The following is a 16,776-nucleotide window of genomic DNA, read 5'->3' on the forward strand; positions in this document are numbered from 1 at the left end:
CCCCACACAATAATGTCATCAATGTACTGTAAGTGCTCAGGAGCACCACCTTGTTCCAGTGCAGCTTGGATCAATCCATGGCAAATGGGTGGGCTGTGTTTCCACCCCTGGGGCAAACAATTCCATGTATATTAAATGCCCCTCCAGGTGAAAGCAAACTGTAGCCTACATTCTGTGGCCAAAGGAATGGAGAAAAAGGCGTAAATGGTGGCATAGCATTTGACTGCTTTTGACTCCAATTCATATTGGAGTTCTAACATGTCCAGTACAGCAGCACTCAGTGGGGGTGTAACTTCATTCAGGCCACAGTAGTCTACCGTCAGCTTCCATTCTCCATTGTCTTTATGCACTGGCAATATGGGACTATTAAACGGCGAGTGAGTTTTGCTGATCACTCCCTGACTCTCTAGCTGACAAATCAACTTATGAATGGGGAGCAAGAAATCCCTGTTGGTGCGGTACTGCCATCTGTGCACCATTTTTGTGGCAGTTGGTACCTGCTGCTCTTTCACTCATAGCAACCCCACAACAGACAGATCTTCTGATAGGCCAGACAAAACAGACCGCAGCTTAACACCTTCTGTGTCTACAGCAGCTATTCCAAAGGCCCATCGATACCCTTTGGTATCCTTGAAATATCCCCTTCTGAGGTAATCAATACCAAGTATACATGGAGCCCCTGGGCCAGTCGCAATAGGGTGCTTTTGCCAGTCTTTACCAGTGAGGCTGATTTCAGCCTCCAACATAGTCAACTCTTGCGAACCCCCAGTCACCCCATGAATATAAACTGATTCTATCTCCTGGAAACTCTCCTCTTCGGCTTGGAGACTCTCTCACTCATTTTCAGAAACTCTCTTCCTCTCTGGGACAGCACTGAATAGGGCTTGATAAGCATTAGCCAGGCCCCAAATCATTTGTGTCTCCTCAGACCTGCCTGAGCCGCAACATTTCTGTCTCAAATATCTGTTTAAGCTCTCAGGGTCTTTCAGGTGTTCAGGAGTAAAGTTCCATGACACCGAAGATGTCCATCTCTCTAAAATCTCTCCCAAGCCTCTCCACACTCCCTGCCACTCAGTATTCGCTGGTTCTGGGGAAGGCTTTCTCAGAATATGATAAATACAAATACTCAGTGAAATGATGAGTAGTACATTCAGGTAGATTAACAACGTGATCAGATGAGCATTCAAAAAATGCATAAAGGATTCAAAGGAGGAGACTGGGAGCCTGCTTAAAAATCACAAGTTCTGTAAAATTAGCAGCTCCCTCTGCAAACCGATTTAAAAGAGAAAGCAGAATCTTTTTTTTTTTTTCTCTCTTTACAGACGCAAAATAGCAGTGTTCAAAGATTACAAATATCCCAGAATATTAGCAGTCCGTCTGGACTTTCAAGGTCAAGTTTTCAAGTTTTCAGTGAGCACCTGTGAAAGAGAGAAACTTTCCCAACAAAGCTCTCTGAGAGCAGAGAGATTCGCTCTAAAAAGTAGCTTATGCCCGCATTCTCCACCAAGAATGTCAACTGTTTACGGGCTGGTTCAGCCCAGTTCCATGACTAGTGGGGCGAAGGGATTTTGCAAAATCCGCACCTCTGGAAAAGGGAAAAAGGGGACCCCAAAATAATTAAAAGCAGCAGCAACGATCTCAGGAGAAAGAAACTGATTTACTAAATATGGTATTGGAATGCAAGATAGCACACTGTAACACAATATAACTAGAATCGAAGCTAATAAATCAAATATAATGAGAAAGAGTGTCTGAAAGGTCGATAGGCTTCACCACAACGCTGAGGTGAGATGCGCAGTCCGGCTGGAGCAGCGGGGAGGAGAGCCTGACGTCCGGCAGCCCCGTCCCCCGGCACCACGCCGCCGGCCGCTCGCTCCCCGCACCGCGGAGGCGGTGACGCCAGGTGGCGCCGGAGCCGCGCAGGCGGCCTTTCTCCTCCCTGTGGCGCCGAAATCAAACCTGCCCCGGAGGTCACCATGGTAAGCGGGGCGGCGGAGGGGTCGGGCGCTCTCCCCTGCCCCCCGTTAGCGCAGCCGGTAGCGAGGGCCGGGGCCGGACTCTGACCCTCGCCCGGGCCCGCCGAGGGGTGCAGGACCGGACGCGTGTTCGGGCCCGGCGGCCATTACGCGCGCCGCTTTCTGGTTTCCTGTTGAGCGGGCGCGCGCAGTGCCATTAGCTTTAGAAAGCTGTATCTGTAAATGTGCTTTGCCGCCTTTCGCAGTAGTTTATCTAGAACACGAAATTAAAGACTGGTTCTAAATACTTTTGCTGAGAACGGGGATCCGAACACGCTTCTAAGCCAGTAAATCGAAGCAGTCGGCTGGATAAGCCGGGAACGGTGGGACTGGAGCTGCGCTAGGTGCCATGAAGGTCCAGGCTGGCAGCTCGGGCTCAGTGCACTGCGGTGGGCTGCGGCTGGGTGCAGCCAGCCCTGTGAGAGCCGGGCTTGGCAGTAAGGCTATGTAAGGGGGCACAGCTAACTTAGAGCTAACAGGGCGGGAATTCCCAGCAAGCATTTATTCTGCAAGTGGTAGAATATGTTTGTTTGTTTTTCTCTTGTTCTAGTCCAAGAAAAAAGGACTGAGCTTTGAGGAGAAGAGAGCTCGCATGATGGAGATCTTTTTTGAGACAGTAAGTGTCTCTGAGAGTTGCCCTGAGTTTATGTTGGTGGGAAGACAGGCCCTACAAGGGCGTTGTTGTAGAGGCACTACGCAGGTCCAGCTGTGCTTCTCCTCCATGCCCCGTGTTACCACTGTATAAATTACAGCCCTGGATTCATGCAGTGTCAGCTCAGGTGGCTCCTTGATGGAGGTGTGAAGCTGCTCATTGTGCTCCTTCTTCCTGGAGCCGCATCTTTGTGTGCCGAGTCTGTTAAAGTGAAAGGTCATGGAGTTTCAAAGGTGGGAGAAATCCCAGCATTAAAAAAGAACAGATGGAGGGAAGAAACCTGAGATCCAAAAGCAGAGCTACGGATATACTGTTGACATGCATAAAACACAGTGTCTCACCTATTAAAATATTTATTGTGGCCCTTGAGTATTTGAGTAAAGCAGTGCATCCAGCACTGGCAGCCTAACCTTGGCACAGTGAGCCCGAAGGGTTTTCACCCTAACTTTAGACAAAATTCTGTGATGTTATGTCATGGTTTTGTGATTTTTGGTTTTTGGTATTCCATATCACAACATCATGTGGGGCACTGGGAGTTTAACGGGTTATAGCCAGAAGCTCCGATCTTTTCTTTGGTATCCTTAAGACAATAGTCCTTTTTCTCATTTCTCAGAATGTTCTAATTCTATTGAGGAATATGCAGCATATTTCCCCAGCAAAATATAAACATACAGAGTGTTTCCTAATTGCTTCTGTTGGCATTAATGTAGTGTAAAAGCTGCATGGGCTAAGTAGATGCTGTTGTTTGGAGCTAAAGTGTCTTTTATGTTTTATGCAGAAAGATGTGTTCCAGTTGAAGGATATAGAGAAGATTGCTTCAAAAGACAAAGGGATTAGTAAGTGTTTGCACAGATTATTTATCTTGAGTCACTAGTGATTTTTGGGTCCAGTCAAACAGTATAAATTTTCCTGGCTATAAAATTATAGGCTTGTGATTTTAATAGTAAGGGGAAAAATAATTAGAAAGGCATACAGTGGCCAATAGCAGGGACACAGCATAAAAAGTAACATCAACAGAATATTCCTATTTCGATTTGCTCTTTTTTGTCACTCAAATATGATGGCACTGCTAAAATGAGAGATTGCTGACATGTCACAACAAACCCCAAGTTAATCACTAAAACTTGGGATGGAATTATTCACAGGTTCTGAGGTGCTTACCTTCCAGGAGCCCTCATTCTGTGAAATCATTGTGCTTACTCAGAGAATAGGGGATACAGAGATATGTCTGTAATGTCACACATATCTTAAAATGCCATTGTTCTGTTGAAGAACAGAATGGCTGGATAAAGGAGAAGTCTTTTCAGTGAAAGAAAAAAAATCCACTGGTTTTGGATTAGGTCTAAGATGATTCATCTTCACGCTGTTGAGTTGCTTAGTGTGTTCTTCATTCTGTTTTCCTTTGTGTTCAGTGATAAAGGTGGACAGAAGAGCAGTGTTTGTGTAGTTGCCACTGTCCTTGATGAGCATGTCGTTGTGGTACTGTGAGAGTAAGGAATGCACAAATTTGTGGAAAAAAACATGGGCATGTTGAAAAATGGTGATTTTCAAGATTCAGGTTATGTCAACAGTCTGCAGAGATGCTGAACAGCATCTCCAGAACTATGATGCTGTCTTGATTGGTTTGTCAAAATACCTCTTGCATACATTTAGCTGCAATTTGTAGGAAAAAAATGCAAAACAGTGTAAGCAAACAAATTTCATGTTTTAAAAGATAGAGTTTCTAACACCATTTGTACCTTTGAAGGGTCCAGATTCATCCTGCCTGTGAATGTGGAGGCATTTAGCCACATCAGTAGAGTCTGGGTTCTTCTGGAAAGAAAAACTTTGTCTATGGAAGTACCCCTATACTGGCATCCGGCCTATAACTTCCAGAAGAAGGGTGTTTCTGGTCAGGGATCTCCTTTAGGCTTGAAATTGGATGTGAGACACTGAAAACTCATATCTTGAAGGTATTTAGATTTGCCGTGCTTGTGGGTGATAGTATCTAGTGCTTTGCTTGTTGAACTGGTGTAATTTTTTAAATGCTGGACTGTACCCCATATTTGGTAGAAAATGAAGAAACAATTATTGCAATATCTAACATTACAAGTGACTTTCTGTATTGGAACTGAATATAAACAAATATCAAATCTACCCCTTGTGAGCCCGTAGGGAGGTGGCTTTCATGCCCCTGCTGCTATTTAATGCTTTGGTAAATGCTGCAAAGTGAAATGCAATTACATTTGTAATCAAGCAATTGTAGGTTAATGGATATTATAGTTAAGATTGCTGGACAACTTTTCAAGTGTCCTCTCATGAGTTTGTTATGGCTGTACTGTGCTGTAATACACATGTACGTTTTACAATGGTTGTGAGCAGTTTACAAACATCTTGTAGCAGACTGTGTTAAAGAGCAGCAGCCTTTATGTTGAAGCCACTGATTTCAGAGGGATTTGTGTTTTGAAATGGAGCATCAAGCACAGTGTCTTCCTAGCTGACACTGTACTGAAATATTCAGACAGATGGTTGTAGATGATGTCTGACAATATTAATAGTTCTCCGTGGTTCTAAGGAGGTGCTATGCAGATCTAATCTCATACTTTTGCTTCTGTTAGCTTCCATGTCTGTCAAAGAGGTTCTGCAAAGCTTAGTTGATGATGGCATGGTGGACACTGACAGAATCGGAACTTCCAATTACTTCTGGGCTTTCCCAAGTAAAGCTCTTCATGCCAGGAAGCGTAAATTAGAAGAATTGCAGACTCAGGTAAGTCTGTTTTAAGGAAAGTGCTTGTTTCCTGGATGGACTTGTTTAATTCTTATACCCTATTGTCACTCCTGCTCATATCACTTGCTCTTATGCATGCGTATGTGCACATGCACATGCACATGGTGCAGAGTCTACTGAGGGAAAAATTTGACAAATGTGATGGGACATTCTTTCTTTTTATCTTGATAGTACCTCGGAAGAGTTTTGGAATCCAGTTTTCCTGGGGCTTAAAGAAACTTTTTTGCCACTTGCTGCTGAAAACATGCTATTCATAATGAGCAACATCATTTAAGGACTTTGTCTAAATAATTAGGCTCCATATGCTTTTATGTGTCGTACGTAGTGTAGTCCATCGTGTGGTAATGATCTAGAAGCCGTGAGAGGTGGATGTGGTTTCTACCTATCACTGTTGTTCCTTCGCATCTGTTCTTGATAGCTTAATTAGGGAACATCCGATATTGCACTTTTATTAGGATTGCTCATGATCTTCTGCAAAAGAGCAAGACATCTTCTGTTGCTGCACTGCTGTTCTTTTGATCTGCTACTTTACTAGCTTCTTGGAAGATTTCCTGAAGGGTTTCTAAATCCACTTACCTCTTGTTACTTCTTCAGTGTGATCCCCTTGTGCAGACATATGGCAATTTAAAGACATTGATTGAGTTGAAGTTACTTCTTTCAGCATAGCTGTTTTTGTGTTCTTTTTTGCTTTTTGACTTGCTTTAATGGGGCAGGTGTTTGAAGAGGGGTGCAACTCCCTGAACTCACACACATGGCAAGTTCTGTGCTGATTCATGAAGTTAGTGCTGCTTTGTAAGCAAGTGTTGGGTTTTCCTGTTTTTCTAAAAAGCAGGGACATCAAATATCTTTGCTTTGTGTGGCTTCTGTTGCATTTTTTGTCCTCCATAGCTCAAGGAGTCAAAATTGCTAGTAGGTCTACTAATGAGCATGATCTATGCAGTATAAGCAGGAAGATCATCTCCTATGGGAGATTCTGCTGCCTGACAATGGTATTGTCTGGTTTATATAAGGTGAATTTACAACTTTCACATTTTTTTTTTCAGTGGAGGTCTTTCTGTTGTCAGCGTAACTGTTGGCCATATTGCAAATACTGTAATTCAGTAGCCTGGGGAAACAAGCAGTTTACAATCTTTTCTCAGGATGGTTCTGTGATGGTTCATTTTACTCGTCAGCTCAGAACAGTTAATTTCACTGGTTTATTGCCAGTTGCTGCAATTTACCTTGTTTCTCATGATGTTTCTTGGCTTTGTGGGGCCAAGTTTAACAGCATGCTGTTATTGCTGCCAATCCTGCTGAGGTCGGGGCTGAGATGGCATCACCTTGTACTGCAGCAAAGATTTTGGTAAATCTTTTCAGAAGAGGATAAGGGATGGACTTTTTTACACTGTTTTGTGGCCTTGCTTCATGATCAGCGGAGATGGGGGACGAGTTTCTGACCCCTTAATTTCTCCCAGTCAGCACTGTGTTGGACAAGCGTTAGCTGAGATGGAAGAGATTAGTTGAAATTTTGTTCCCTGGATTTGGTAAGAGGAGGGATTTTCACTTCCCACTACTCTTGTATTGAGCCAAAGGAAGAATTGAGAAATTAACACATCCTGACTTACTTTTGGCAGTTAGCTTTCTTTAAAAAAGTTCTTTGGGAATGAACTTGTTGAAATAGTCACTTTGCATTTACCGGATTGTTTGTACTTAGGAGCACTGAAATATGAAATGAGAAAGCATTTACTTCATTTACAGTATTAATTAAAAAAAAAAAAAGAAGACTTGGAGAATGCTAATTAGGAGGTGTAGTTGTTAGGAATGCACATTTAGGAAATAGTTAATGGAAAAAAATAATCCTGTTGGTGAGTAATGTGGCTCAAGGCCTCCTGGATTGTGTTTGATAACAGCTAAAAGGGAAGAACCTTATTTATTCAAAATACACAGAATCAAAAATGAGTACTAATCATCAGATATTTTTTTAATATACAGATGAGTTTACTTCTATCCTTTTTAGATGGACATATGTCTACTTCTCAAACACTGTGTCTGAGTTACTGCATGGAAGGCTGCTGGATAGCAACTGCTTGAGGCTGGCTGCTGACTGAAGCCAAAGAAACTTCTGCTGCCCACCTACTTGGATGTCAGAGGGAAGTTCTTTACAGAGAGAGTAGTGAGGTGCTGGATCAGGCTGCACAGAGAGGCTGTGGATGCTACGTCCCTGGAGGTGTTCAACACCAGATTGGATAGGGCCCTGGGCGACCTGGTCTCGTACTAGATCTGGAGGTTGGTGGCTCTGTCTGTGGCAGGGATGTTGGAATGTTAAGATCCTTGGGGTCTCTTCCAACCTAAGCTGTTCTATGATTCTTTTGGTCTGAGCAGCTGCCTCCTTGCCCTGACTTCTGATGGGTTGTCTGTGTGCCTTCACGCAGACAAGAGATGGGTTCCTGGCTGCATGATGTGCAAGTCTCAGAGCTGGCTGACTTGGAGGCCTCGGTGCTGAGCTGAGGTTCACCAGAGATTTGCTTTGGTACTTTTGCAACTAATACACATGACTTATGTTAGGAATTATTTATCTAGATGTTTTTCTGTAATATGTGTCGTTATAATTCTGTTTTATTGGGTTGCAGAATGTGTACTCTGTCTCTTTCCAAGAAAAATAAGTCTCGTTGTCTCTTTAATGCCCATTAGAATATATATGCAGGATCCCAATGTGCTGACTAAGCAGTTCTGGTAGTCTTTCCATATGCATGCTGAGTTTTCTTTTCTCCTCGTATTTCAGGGTATCTAATTTAGCTTTCTACTTATTTGTTTTGTTATCCTTCCTTGCACTGGCCCAGCCATCGTGACAGTCAGCAGTCTCAGCCCCTATGGATGATTCTGCTCCCTTCTGGCTTGCATTACTGTTTTTTCTTTTTTTTCTTAGTAGTAACAACTGTCCCAACAGAGGCAATTAGAATGAGTTCCCCCCATTTTCAGCTTGTAGGCTTTCACAGACCTATACGTTTTCTTTGAAATAAAGGATGAGACACATAAAGAAGCATCCAGCTATGGAGCTGGTATAGCATGTCTAGCTTACATCTTCATATCATCTAGTGGGATGCAAATGGCTGAGAATCTGCATTGTTTAAATGGCAGTATGTTGATTATGGCTGTGCTAATTAATTTGCTGATTCCGTACCACCGTTTCCCTGAATGGGTCTCCTGGAAGATGCTAATAAACTTTTATTTGAAGCAGTTCAGGTTTTTTGCTACCTGTTTGCATCTTGCACTTTAAAAATTTGATGTCTTGAAATGATTCTGAATTTATTAAGTCTTAAAATGTCTAGCAGAAAATACTCTTCTAATGCTGTAACTCATTAGAGCCTTCTGGATTATGTTTAATGGCATGCTACAAAGCCCTGGAGGGTATGCCTAGTTACTGCTGTCATGGCAGACTTCTAAAAATATGGTGCTCTGGAGGCTTCTTTTAGAATTAAGCAACCTCATAATTTTGTGCTCATTAGCAGAATTTCATGCTTTTCCTTTTTCTAGCTGTTAATATTGAGCTAGATTGATGGTAACTGTGAGGTGTAGGTTTTCCTTTCCCACCTCCTTGATGAGCATAAGCTAAAACTGGCATGATTTAAGAGCTTTAATTTTTTTATTTAAAGCTGGCTCTGTAGTAACTGTAAGGATTATAAAATAGGTTTGAAGGAAGAATGTCACCCTATTGAAAAGAATATGTTGTTACTATGCCCCGATATATATTTTTATATATACATATATAAAGATATATATATTCATTCTGGTATAATACAGGAAAAATACTGCTTTTATTTATTTATTTTTTTTTTAGGTAATGTTATCAGACCATTTACCTTTCCTTTTTGAAGAGGCTTGTGTGCTGGCTGCTGACAATGTAGTCCTGACCCTATTACTTAAGTGAAACTGTTGATCTGAACTTTCCAAAAAGCGTGTCAAATCTGAGAGAGATGCAGCCCTTCACCTGCATGTCCAGCCAACCCCCCCAGTGGCCATGGCCAAGGTGAGAGGCAGAACAGTAAGATGGCACATCCTGGGAAAGTTCCTTGCTGTTTGGCAATCATGCAAGTTCACCTCTTTTGGAAAGCCAGGAGCATTCCAGCCTGGGGATAAGGCAGAGGCAATAGTGCCTCTCAAAGCTGGGTTTGATGGAGACATGAGATGTGATCTTAATTAATTGGAACTCTGACCTTAAAATCTTGTCATTTGATTAATATTTAATTCAGAAATTTGGTATCCATGCAGAAATAAAAATACTATGGTGCACTTAAGTCTCTCTTCATAGCATTTGTTGTTCTGGAGGGAATGAAACAGAACCAACTTATTCACCAGATTTTGTAATCAGAATGCATGAAGTCAGTTTGAAGCAGGAAGTCTTTGGGGGAAAGGTCTTTCTTGTCACAGTCACGCAGCTATCATTATCACTGAGCACACTGTAATTCCATCAAAGAGCATTCATTGTATCTGGAATTTGAGATGACTTGGTTATCTGTCTGAATGCTGCTTGAAAAATAGGAAATTGGCATAAAGAGTGAATATGAAAGAGTGCTGTCAAAAATCTGGAATTTGATAACCTATGTTGCTGTTAATATCTCAAGGTAGAATTTGGGCTCTTTAAGAGTTTACAGAGTGATGGTTTGAATTATTTTTTGTAATCTTTGGGCAGAACTTGAGCTTGGGGAATATCAGATGAATACTGTGTTTTGACTTGGATTCTGTGCATAGACCTTGCAGGCCTTGTCAGTATAGAGCCCAGCTGATCAGGATAACAAAGTTTAAAAGCTCTTTGAGGAAAAATTAGAACACTTTTTCTTTCTTACCTTTTCTTTCCAAGGGAAAATATTTGTCAGTGTTCTGTCTGCTTTGAACTGACTTGCTTAATATCACTTTGGACTTTGTAGACTTATAGTAAATACGCTTATGAACAGTAACAAGCATCCTTCATGTTGACATTTTTATTTTTTTTTCTGGTTCATGCATAGGTGTTCACAGAATCACAAAATTGTAGGGGTTGGAAGGGACCTCCAGAGATCATCGAGTCCAACCCCCCTGCCAAAGCAGGTTCCCTACACCAGGTCGCACAAGTAGGCATCCAGGCGGGTCTTGAATATCTCCAGAGAAGGAGACTCCACCACCTCCCTGGGCAGCCTGTTCCAGTGCTCCGTCACCTCACCGTAAAGAAGTTCTTGCGCACATTGGTGCGGAACTTCCTATACTCCAGTTTTCAGCTGTTTCCCCTTGTCCTGTCTCCACATACCGCTGAAAAGCATCCGGCCTCGCCACTCTGCCCCCTACACCTTAGATATTTATCTGGATCAGGTCTCCTCTCAGTCTTCTCTTCTCAAGGCTGAACAGACCCAGCTCTCTCAGCCTTTCTCACAGGGAGACGCTCCAGGCCCTTACCCATCCTTGTGGCCCTCCGCTGGACTCTTTCTAAGAGGTCCCTGTCATTTTTGTACTGGGGAGCCCAGAACTGGACACAGTACTCCAGATGAGGCCTTACCAGGGCAGAGTAGAGGGGGAGGATCACCTCCCTCGACCTGCTGGCCACGCTCTTCTGGCCCCAGAATGCCGTTGGCCCTCTTGGCCACAAGGGCACACTGCTGGCTCATGGCTGACCTGTCATCCACCAGGACACCCAGGTCCCTCTCCGCAGAGCTCCTCTCCAGCAGGTCATCCCCCAACCTGTACCGGTGCATGCGATTATTCCTCCCCAGATGCAAGACTCTACACTTGCTTTTGTTAAACCTCATCCGGTTTCTTACTGCCCAGCTCTCCAGCCTGCCCAGGTCTTGCTGAATGGCAGCACAGCCTTCAGGCATGTCAGACAATCCTCCCAGTTTCGTACCATCAGCAAACTTGCTGAGGGTGGCCACTATCCCCTCATCAAGGTCATTGATGAGGATGTTGAACAAGACCAGACCCAGCACCGACCCCTGGGGAACACTGCTGGTTACAGGTCTCCAACCAGACTCTGCACCGCCAACAACGACCCTCTGTGCTCTGCCAGTCAGCCAGTTCTCAACCCACCTCACTGTCCTCTCATCTATCCCACACGTGCTCAGCTTTGTTATAAGGATGTTGTGGGAGACAGTATCAAATGCCTTGCTGAAATCAAGGCAGACCACATCCACTGCTTTTCCCCCATCCACCCAGCCAGAGACAACATCATAGAAGGGTTGGTCAAGCACGACCTCCCCCTGGTGAACCCATGCTGACTGCTCCTCATATCCTCCTTTTCTTCCAGTTGTCTGGAGATGGCATCCAGCACAATCTGTTCCATCACCTTTCCAGGGACAGAGGTGAGGCTGACTGGCCTATAATTGCCTGGATCTTCCTTCTTGCCCTTTTTGGAGACCGGAGTGACATTGGCTATCCTCCAGTCCTCAGGCACCTCCCCCATTCTCCAAGACCTCTCAAAGATGACAGAGAGCGGTTCAGCAATCACCTCTGCCAATTCCCTCAGCAGCTGTGGATGCATCCCATCGGGTCCCCTGGATTTGTGAACACTGGTGTTGCTCAGGCGCTCTCGGACCGCCTCTTCCCTGACTAAAGGGAAGTCTTCCATTACCCAGACCTCTTCACGAACCTCCAGGGTCTCGGATTCCTGAGGGGGAGCTTTTTCACTGAAGACAGAAGCAAAGAAGGCATTCAGTATCTCCGCCTTCTCAGCATCCCCCATTACCAGAACACCCCTGTTACTAATCAGGGGAGCCACATTCTCCCTCGTCTTCCTTATTACTGTTAACATACTTAAAAAAGCCTTTTTTATTATCCTTTATCACCTTTGCCAGGTTCAATTCCAGGCGGGCTTTAGCCTTCCTTGTCGCATCCCTGCAGGTCCTGACAACATTTCTATATTCTTCCCAAGCGGTCAGACCCTTTTTCCACATTTCGTGGGCCTTCTTTCCTTTGAGTTTGCACACGAGCTCCTTGCTCATTCACACAGGTCTCCTGCCACCCTTTCCCGATTTCTTCCTGAGCTTGGAAGAAGAGCTGTTTAAATGCCAACCAGCTCTCACAGGCCCCCTTACCTTCTAACACCCTAGCCCACAGGATAGCTCCAAGTAGGTCCCGGAAGAGATCAAAGTTGGCTCTCCTAAAGTCCAGGGTAGCAATCCTACTTTTTGCTTTAGTTCTTCCACTCAGGATCCTGAACTCCACCATCTCGTGGCTACTCCCGACCTTTACTTCCCTGACAAGCCCTTCTCTATTAGTGAGAATAAGGTCCAGCAACACCCCTCCCCTCGTTGGTTCCTCAACCACGTGCATCAGAAAGTTGTCCTCAACACATTGCAGGAACTGTCTGGACTGCGCATGCCTGGCCACATTGCTTATCCAGCAAATATCTGGATAACTGAAGTCCCCCATAAGCACCAGCGCCTGGGATCATAACGCTGCTTCCAGTTGCTTATGGAAGGCCTCATCAACCTCCTCCTCCTGATCAGGGGGTCTGTAGTACACTCCCACAAGTGTCAGCCATACCAGCCCACCCCTTGATTCTCACCCACAAGCTCTCCACTGCTACACCACTCTCTCCCAGGTGGAGTTCAATACATTCTAGCTGCTCTCTCACATAAAGAGCAACTCCACCACCCCGCCTTGCTGGCCGATCTTTCCTAAAAAGCACATAGTCCTCCATGACAACATTCCAGTCATGCGAGCTGTCCCACCACGTCTCCGTGATCGCAGTGAGATCGTAGCCGTGCGACCGCACGCAGATCTCCAACTCTTCCTGTGTTGTTTTATTCTGTTGCACTACTGGTACTTACCAAATGAATAATGCAAAAGCAGAAGCTTGTGGCAAAACATCTTCTCTGAGTGACCGTTAACAATTAAGGCAAATATAGATGGATGTAAATGGAAACAAAACTGAATTAAAATAATTCAGTTCTTTTAATTAAAGAATTAAATAATTAAATAATTAAATGTACAATGATTTACTCCACATGAATGATCTTTTAAAGAGCTGCAGTTAGCAATATAAGATTTATACACGGATGGTTGCAGGTTCCAATCCGTTCAGCTTTTCCTTATCCAAAAGTGAACATAGGAAGGGCTCCTCTCACACTCAGTGGGACATTCTGAGAGCAGAGCCATACCTGACTTGCCATGGGATGTTTCAATCTCATGTGTAAGTCAGGACCATAGGCCTAAATTTAATTTTGAAACACTATGTTTGTGGGAGTGGTGAGAATGCCTGTATTACCCACATGAATACTAGTGCAAAACATGTAAACGTTGCTTATGAGAACACAGATCTAACTTTAGAATTTTATTTTATTTTTTATTTTTTAAACCGTTGTAGTGATTCATCAGCCAATTGTATGGAGAGTTGAAGCTTCATTTGGTTATATCTCTGAAAATATGGTAACTTAACTTGAGTTTCTCACACTGTTTTTAGTCACTGACAAAAGTTACAATCCAAATTTTTTTAAAAAAAGTACCCACTCATTGTAGCTCCTTATAACTTACAGACAAAATATAATGATATTTTAGAAAAAGTGTTCCTCACCCAGAAGAATCCATGCATCAGCCTTTCATTTTGAATAGCATACATAACTTCTTTTGGGGCTTGGGATCTGCTTTTTCTCTAGAAAGTGATATTTATTCCCAGTTTTTTTGAACTGACAAAGATGGCATTAAAATTGAGGTAATTTTGTATGATAAAATTTGTAATGTGCATTAAGAGAAAAGAGTTCTTACACTGAAAATTTCTCCATACCTACAGTATATACCAATAATGCAAGGTTTAAGAAAAAATACTTTTTGAGTACAGAAATATGGTGGGCTGTTTCTCTTTTTTTCTACAATCTGCTGCCAATCCCTTTTATGACGTTCTCTTGCTGTAAAAACCCAGTTGTCTATTCTTTGATGCCTGGGTTAAATGTTCTTATTCTGTGTGTTTTTCATCTCTGCTCTTGTTCTTGCCTTTATTTCTTTAACTATGACTGTCTCCCAGGTGCATCTCTCACACTCTGAGTTCTGCAGCAAATGTGATTTTCTGCCTCATGTTGCTCAAGTGACTTGTAATGACTAAGGGTAAGACATGACACATTCATTTTTCCCTCCTTTCCACAATCTTTAAAAAAAGAAAAAAGAAAAAAAAAAAAAAAGGTTGTTTGGTTATATTTAGGTAGCAAGCATGTACTTTCAGCGTGTTTCACCAGAACTGCAAAGCAACCCATATTGAAGCCCCAGCAAACCTGGGACCTGCTACTGCTGCAATCTGGTTCCCTGTGTGGGATGGGTGCAAAGTGGAATTGCACGAACGGTGTACATGGGACCTGAGAGCAGAGTGACAGTATTGCCATTGACTGTGGGTGCTCTGCTGTGCCACGAGCATGCTGGTAGTGTGACCAGCCAGCTTGATGTTTACTTCTGTGTGTTTGGAGGCCCTGGCAAGTAAGTATGTAAAAAGCAGTTGCGTGTTTGCTTTGTGCAATACTTTAGGAAATAATTTTGCACATTGATGTGCCTTTTTATTCTTAAGCTTTATTGTTTCAGTCAACAGCAATTGCTGAGTGATTTCCTTTAGTGGAACTCTGTGCCTTTCTTTTAACACAGCAGGTCTGTTTTCAATATGTTCACATTGTTCTTTGGCTGTTAATCTTTGCATTATCAGTCTTTTTTTTTTTTTTTTTAATCTTTCTTTATAATCTAGAGGAATGCTTTGAAGTGCTTTCTCTGTATGCCTTCTGTCAATTCCACTTAATTTTTTTTCAGTGGTGAGATAGATTTAACATAGGAAAGAAATATACCCCTCAACTACAAATGTCACATTAAAACTCTTGAACTGCTTTTCTTAAAGCTAGAAATGCACAGTGCTTTCCTCTGGCCTGAAACAAAGCATGGAGAGCTTCAAACTTTAAATGAATAATTCAGGAAAGTTATGAACAATTAGAAAATGGATGTCTTGAATTCTGCTGCAGTGCCACAGTTTTGTGGGTTGCACAAAGGTAATAGCTGTTCATACCATTTTTGGTTGAGTATTCAGACCGCAAGAAAATGGTGCATCTGATATTGCTCTGTAAGAACATAATGGCAGTGGGTAGCAGCTGTGAATGCTCATGGTTAGCATGTAAGTCCTCAGTTTGATTTTCATCCAGTGCAAGGACCTGCCTTTGCATGGCCAACACCAGGTTGGACATGTTTTAAAATCCTGGAGAATAAAACTAGTGTTGAGCTAGAGCAGTATCATGCAGATTTTGTGGAGGAAGTGAAATGAAACCTGCTGCAATTGCATGTCAGACTTAAACGTTCCTCTTCCAATTGCACATCACTGAATTGCACTCTGACAGTGGTGTGTGCACGATGCATTATGAATTACCTAAGTACATCTAACCTCTATTCTTCGGCACAGACCAGACCCCAGGCTAGGGTTGGAAGAGATGGTTATCGTAGTTATGTGGCACTTAACATGCACACAGTGCTGCATAAGCTAAGCATGACAGGACATTGGCAAAGCAAGCATGAGCATCCCTCTGGGCACTTGGGACTGAATTAATGGGCCAGGCCAGTGGGCAGTCAACTGACCACAGCAGTCTCTACAAAATGAACAGGATGGTTTCCTACTTAGCTCTTCTGTTTTACAGATGTTAGCTTCTTGCAAGTTGCCTCCATGTTTTACAAACAATGTAATTACTATTCTGGAGATGTTTTTTTTTATTGACTAATTTAGTATTGTTTGTCCTCATCCTTTGTTTAAATAGCTTTCTGCCAGGTGGGATTTTTCCTGCTTTCTTGTACTTTGCTTTATCACGTGCTGGCTCTGAGGAGGTCTGTGTGAGCAGACAGGCTGGAGATGTAAGGCTTTCCAGTCCAGAAGCATAGATCTATCTGTACTGTTTTCCACATCTGATCAGTTACACTTATGGCAGAAGGTTGTTCATGTGTCAGACTAGACATCTCTTCTAAGAAATGTAGAGGGGAGGCATTAAGTAGCTTTTCCTCCAGATCAATCCCACAGCTATTAGCAGGAGTCAGATTTCTCTCAGGGTGCTTAATGTTCCTTGAAATTATTTGTCAGTTCCCTTGTAAAATGTCCCAGGATTGCTCGAAGGGTTGAAATCTTCTACCTGCTACTGCGCTCCTTTGCGATCAGACTTTTTTAGAGCTGGTGAGTGGGAAGGTGAGTTACTATCTTTGGCCAGATGTGCTCTTTTGCTATCATACATATGCAGCATTTGTAAAATGGTGGGGGATTTTTTTTGTTTTGTGGTTTTTTTTTTTTGTTTTTTTTTTTTCTTTTAATGCACAATAACCTATCACCTGCATTTGCCCTTATCTCTCTGTTAAATAGTATATATTTGTCTTCATCCTTCCTCTATCTGACTTCT

At 43.0% G+C, this 16,776-nt stretch overlaps 1 protein-coding gene across 1 annotated transcript in view; it reads left to right on the forward strand.

Moving 5' to 3' along the window:
* The first annotated feature begins 1,846 nt into the window (after positions 1-1,846).
* MND1 (meiotic nuclear divisions 1) overlaps positions 1,847-16,776 on the forward strand; it is a 42,431-nt gene continuing 27,501 nt past the window's right edge. The window contains exons 1-4 of the mRNA XM_031614245.2: positions 1,847-1,979; positions 2,566-2,631; positions 3,446-3,503; positions 5,265-5,413. Of these exons, the coding sequence (XP_031470105.1) occupies positions 1,977-1,979; positions 2,566-2,631; positions 3,446-3,503; positions 5,265-5,413 (276 nt within the window). The 5' untranslated portion in view covers positions 1,847-1,976. The remainder of the gene's footprint in view (positions 1,980-2,565; positions 2,632-3,445; positions 3,504-5,264; positions 5,414-16,776) is intronic.

This window comes from Phasianus colchicus, chromosome 4, assembly GCF_987193195.1.
Source record: "Phasianus colchicus chromosome 4, bPhaCol1.hap1.1, whole genome shotgun sequence".
Classification (NCBI taxonomy): Eukaryota; Metazoa; Chordata; class Aves; order Galliformes; family Phasianidae; genus Phasianus; species Phasianus colchicus.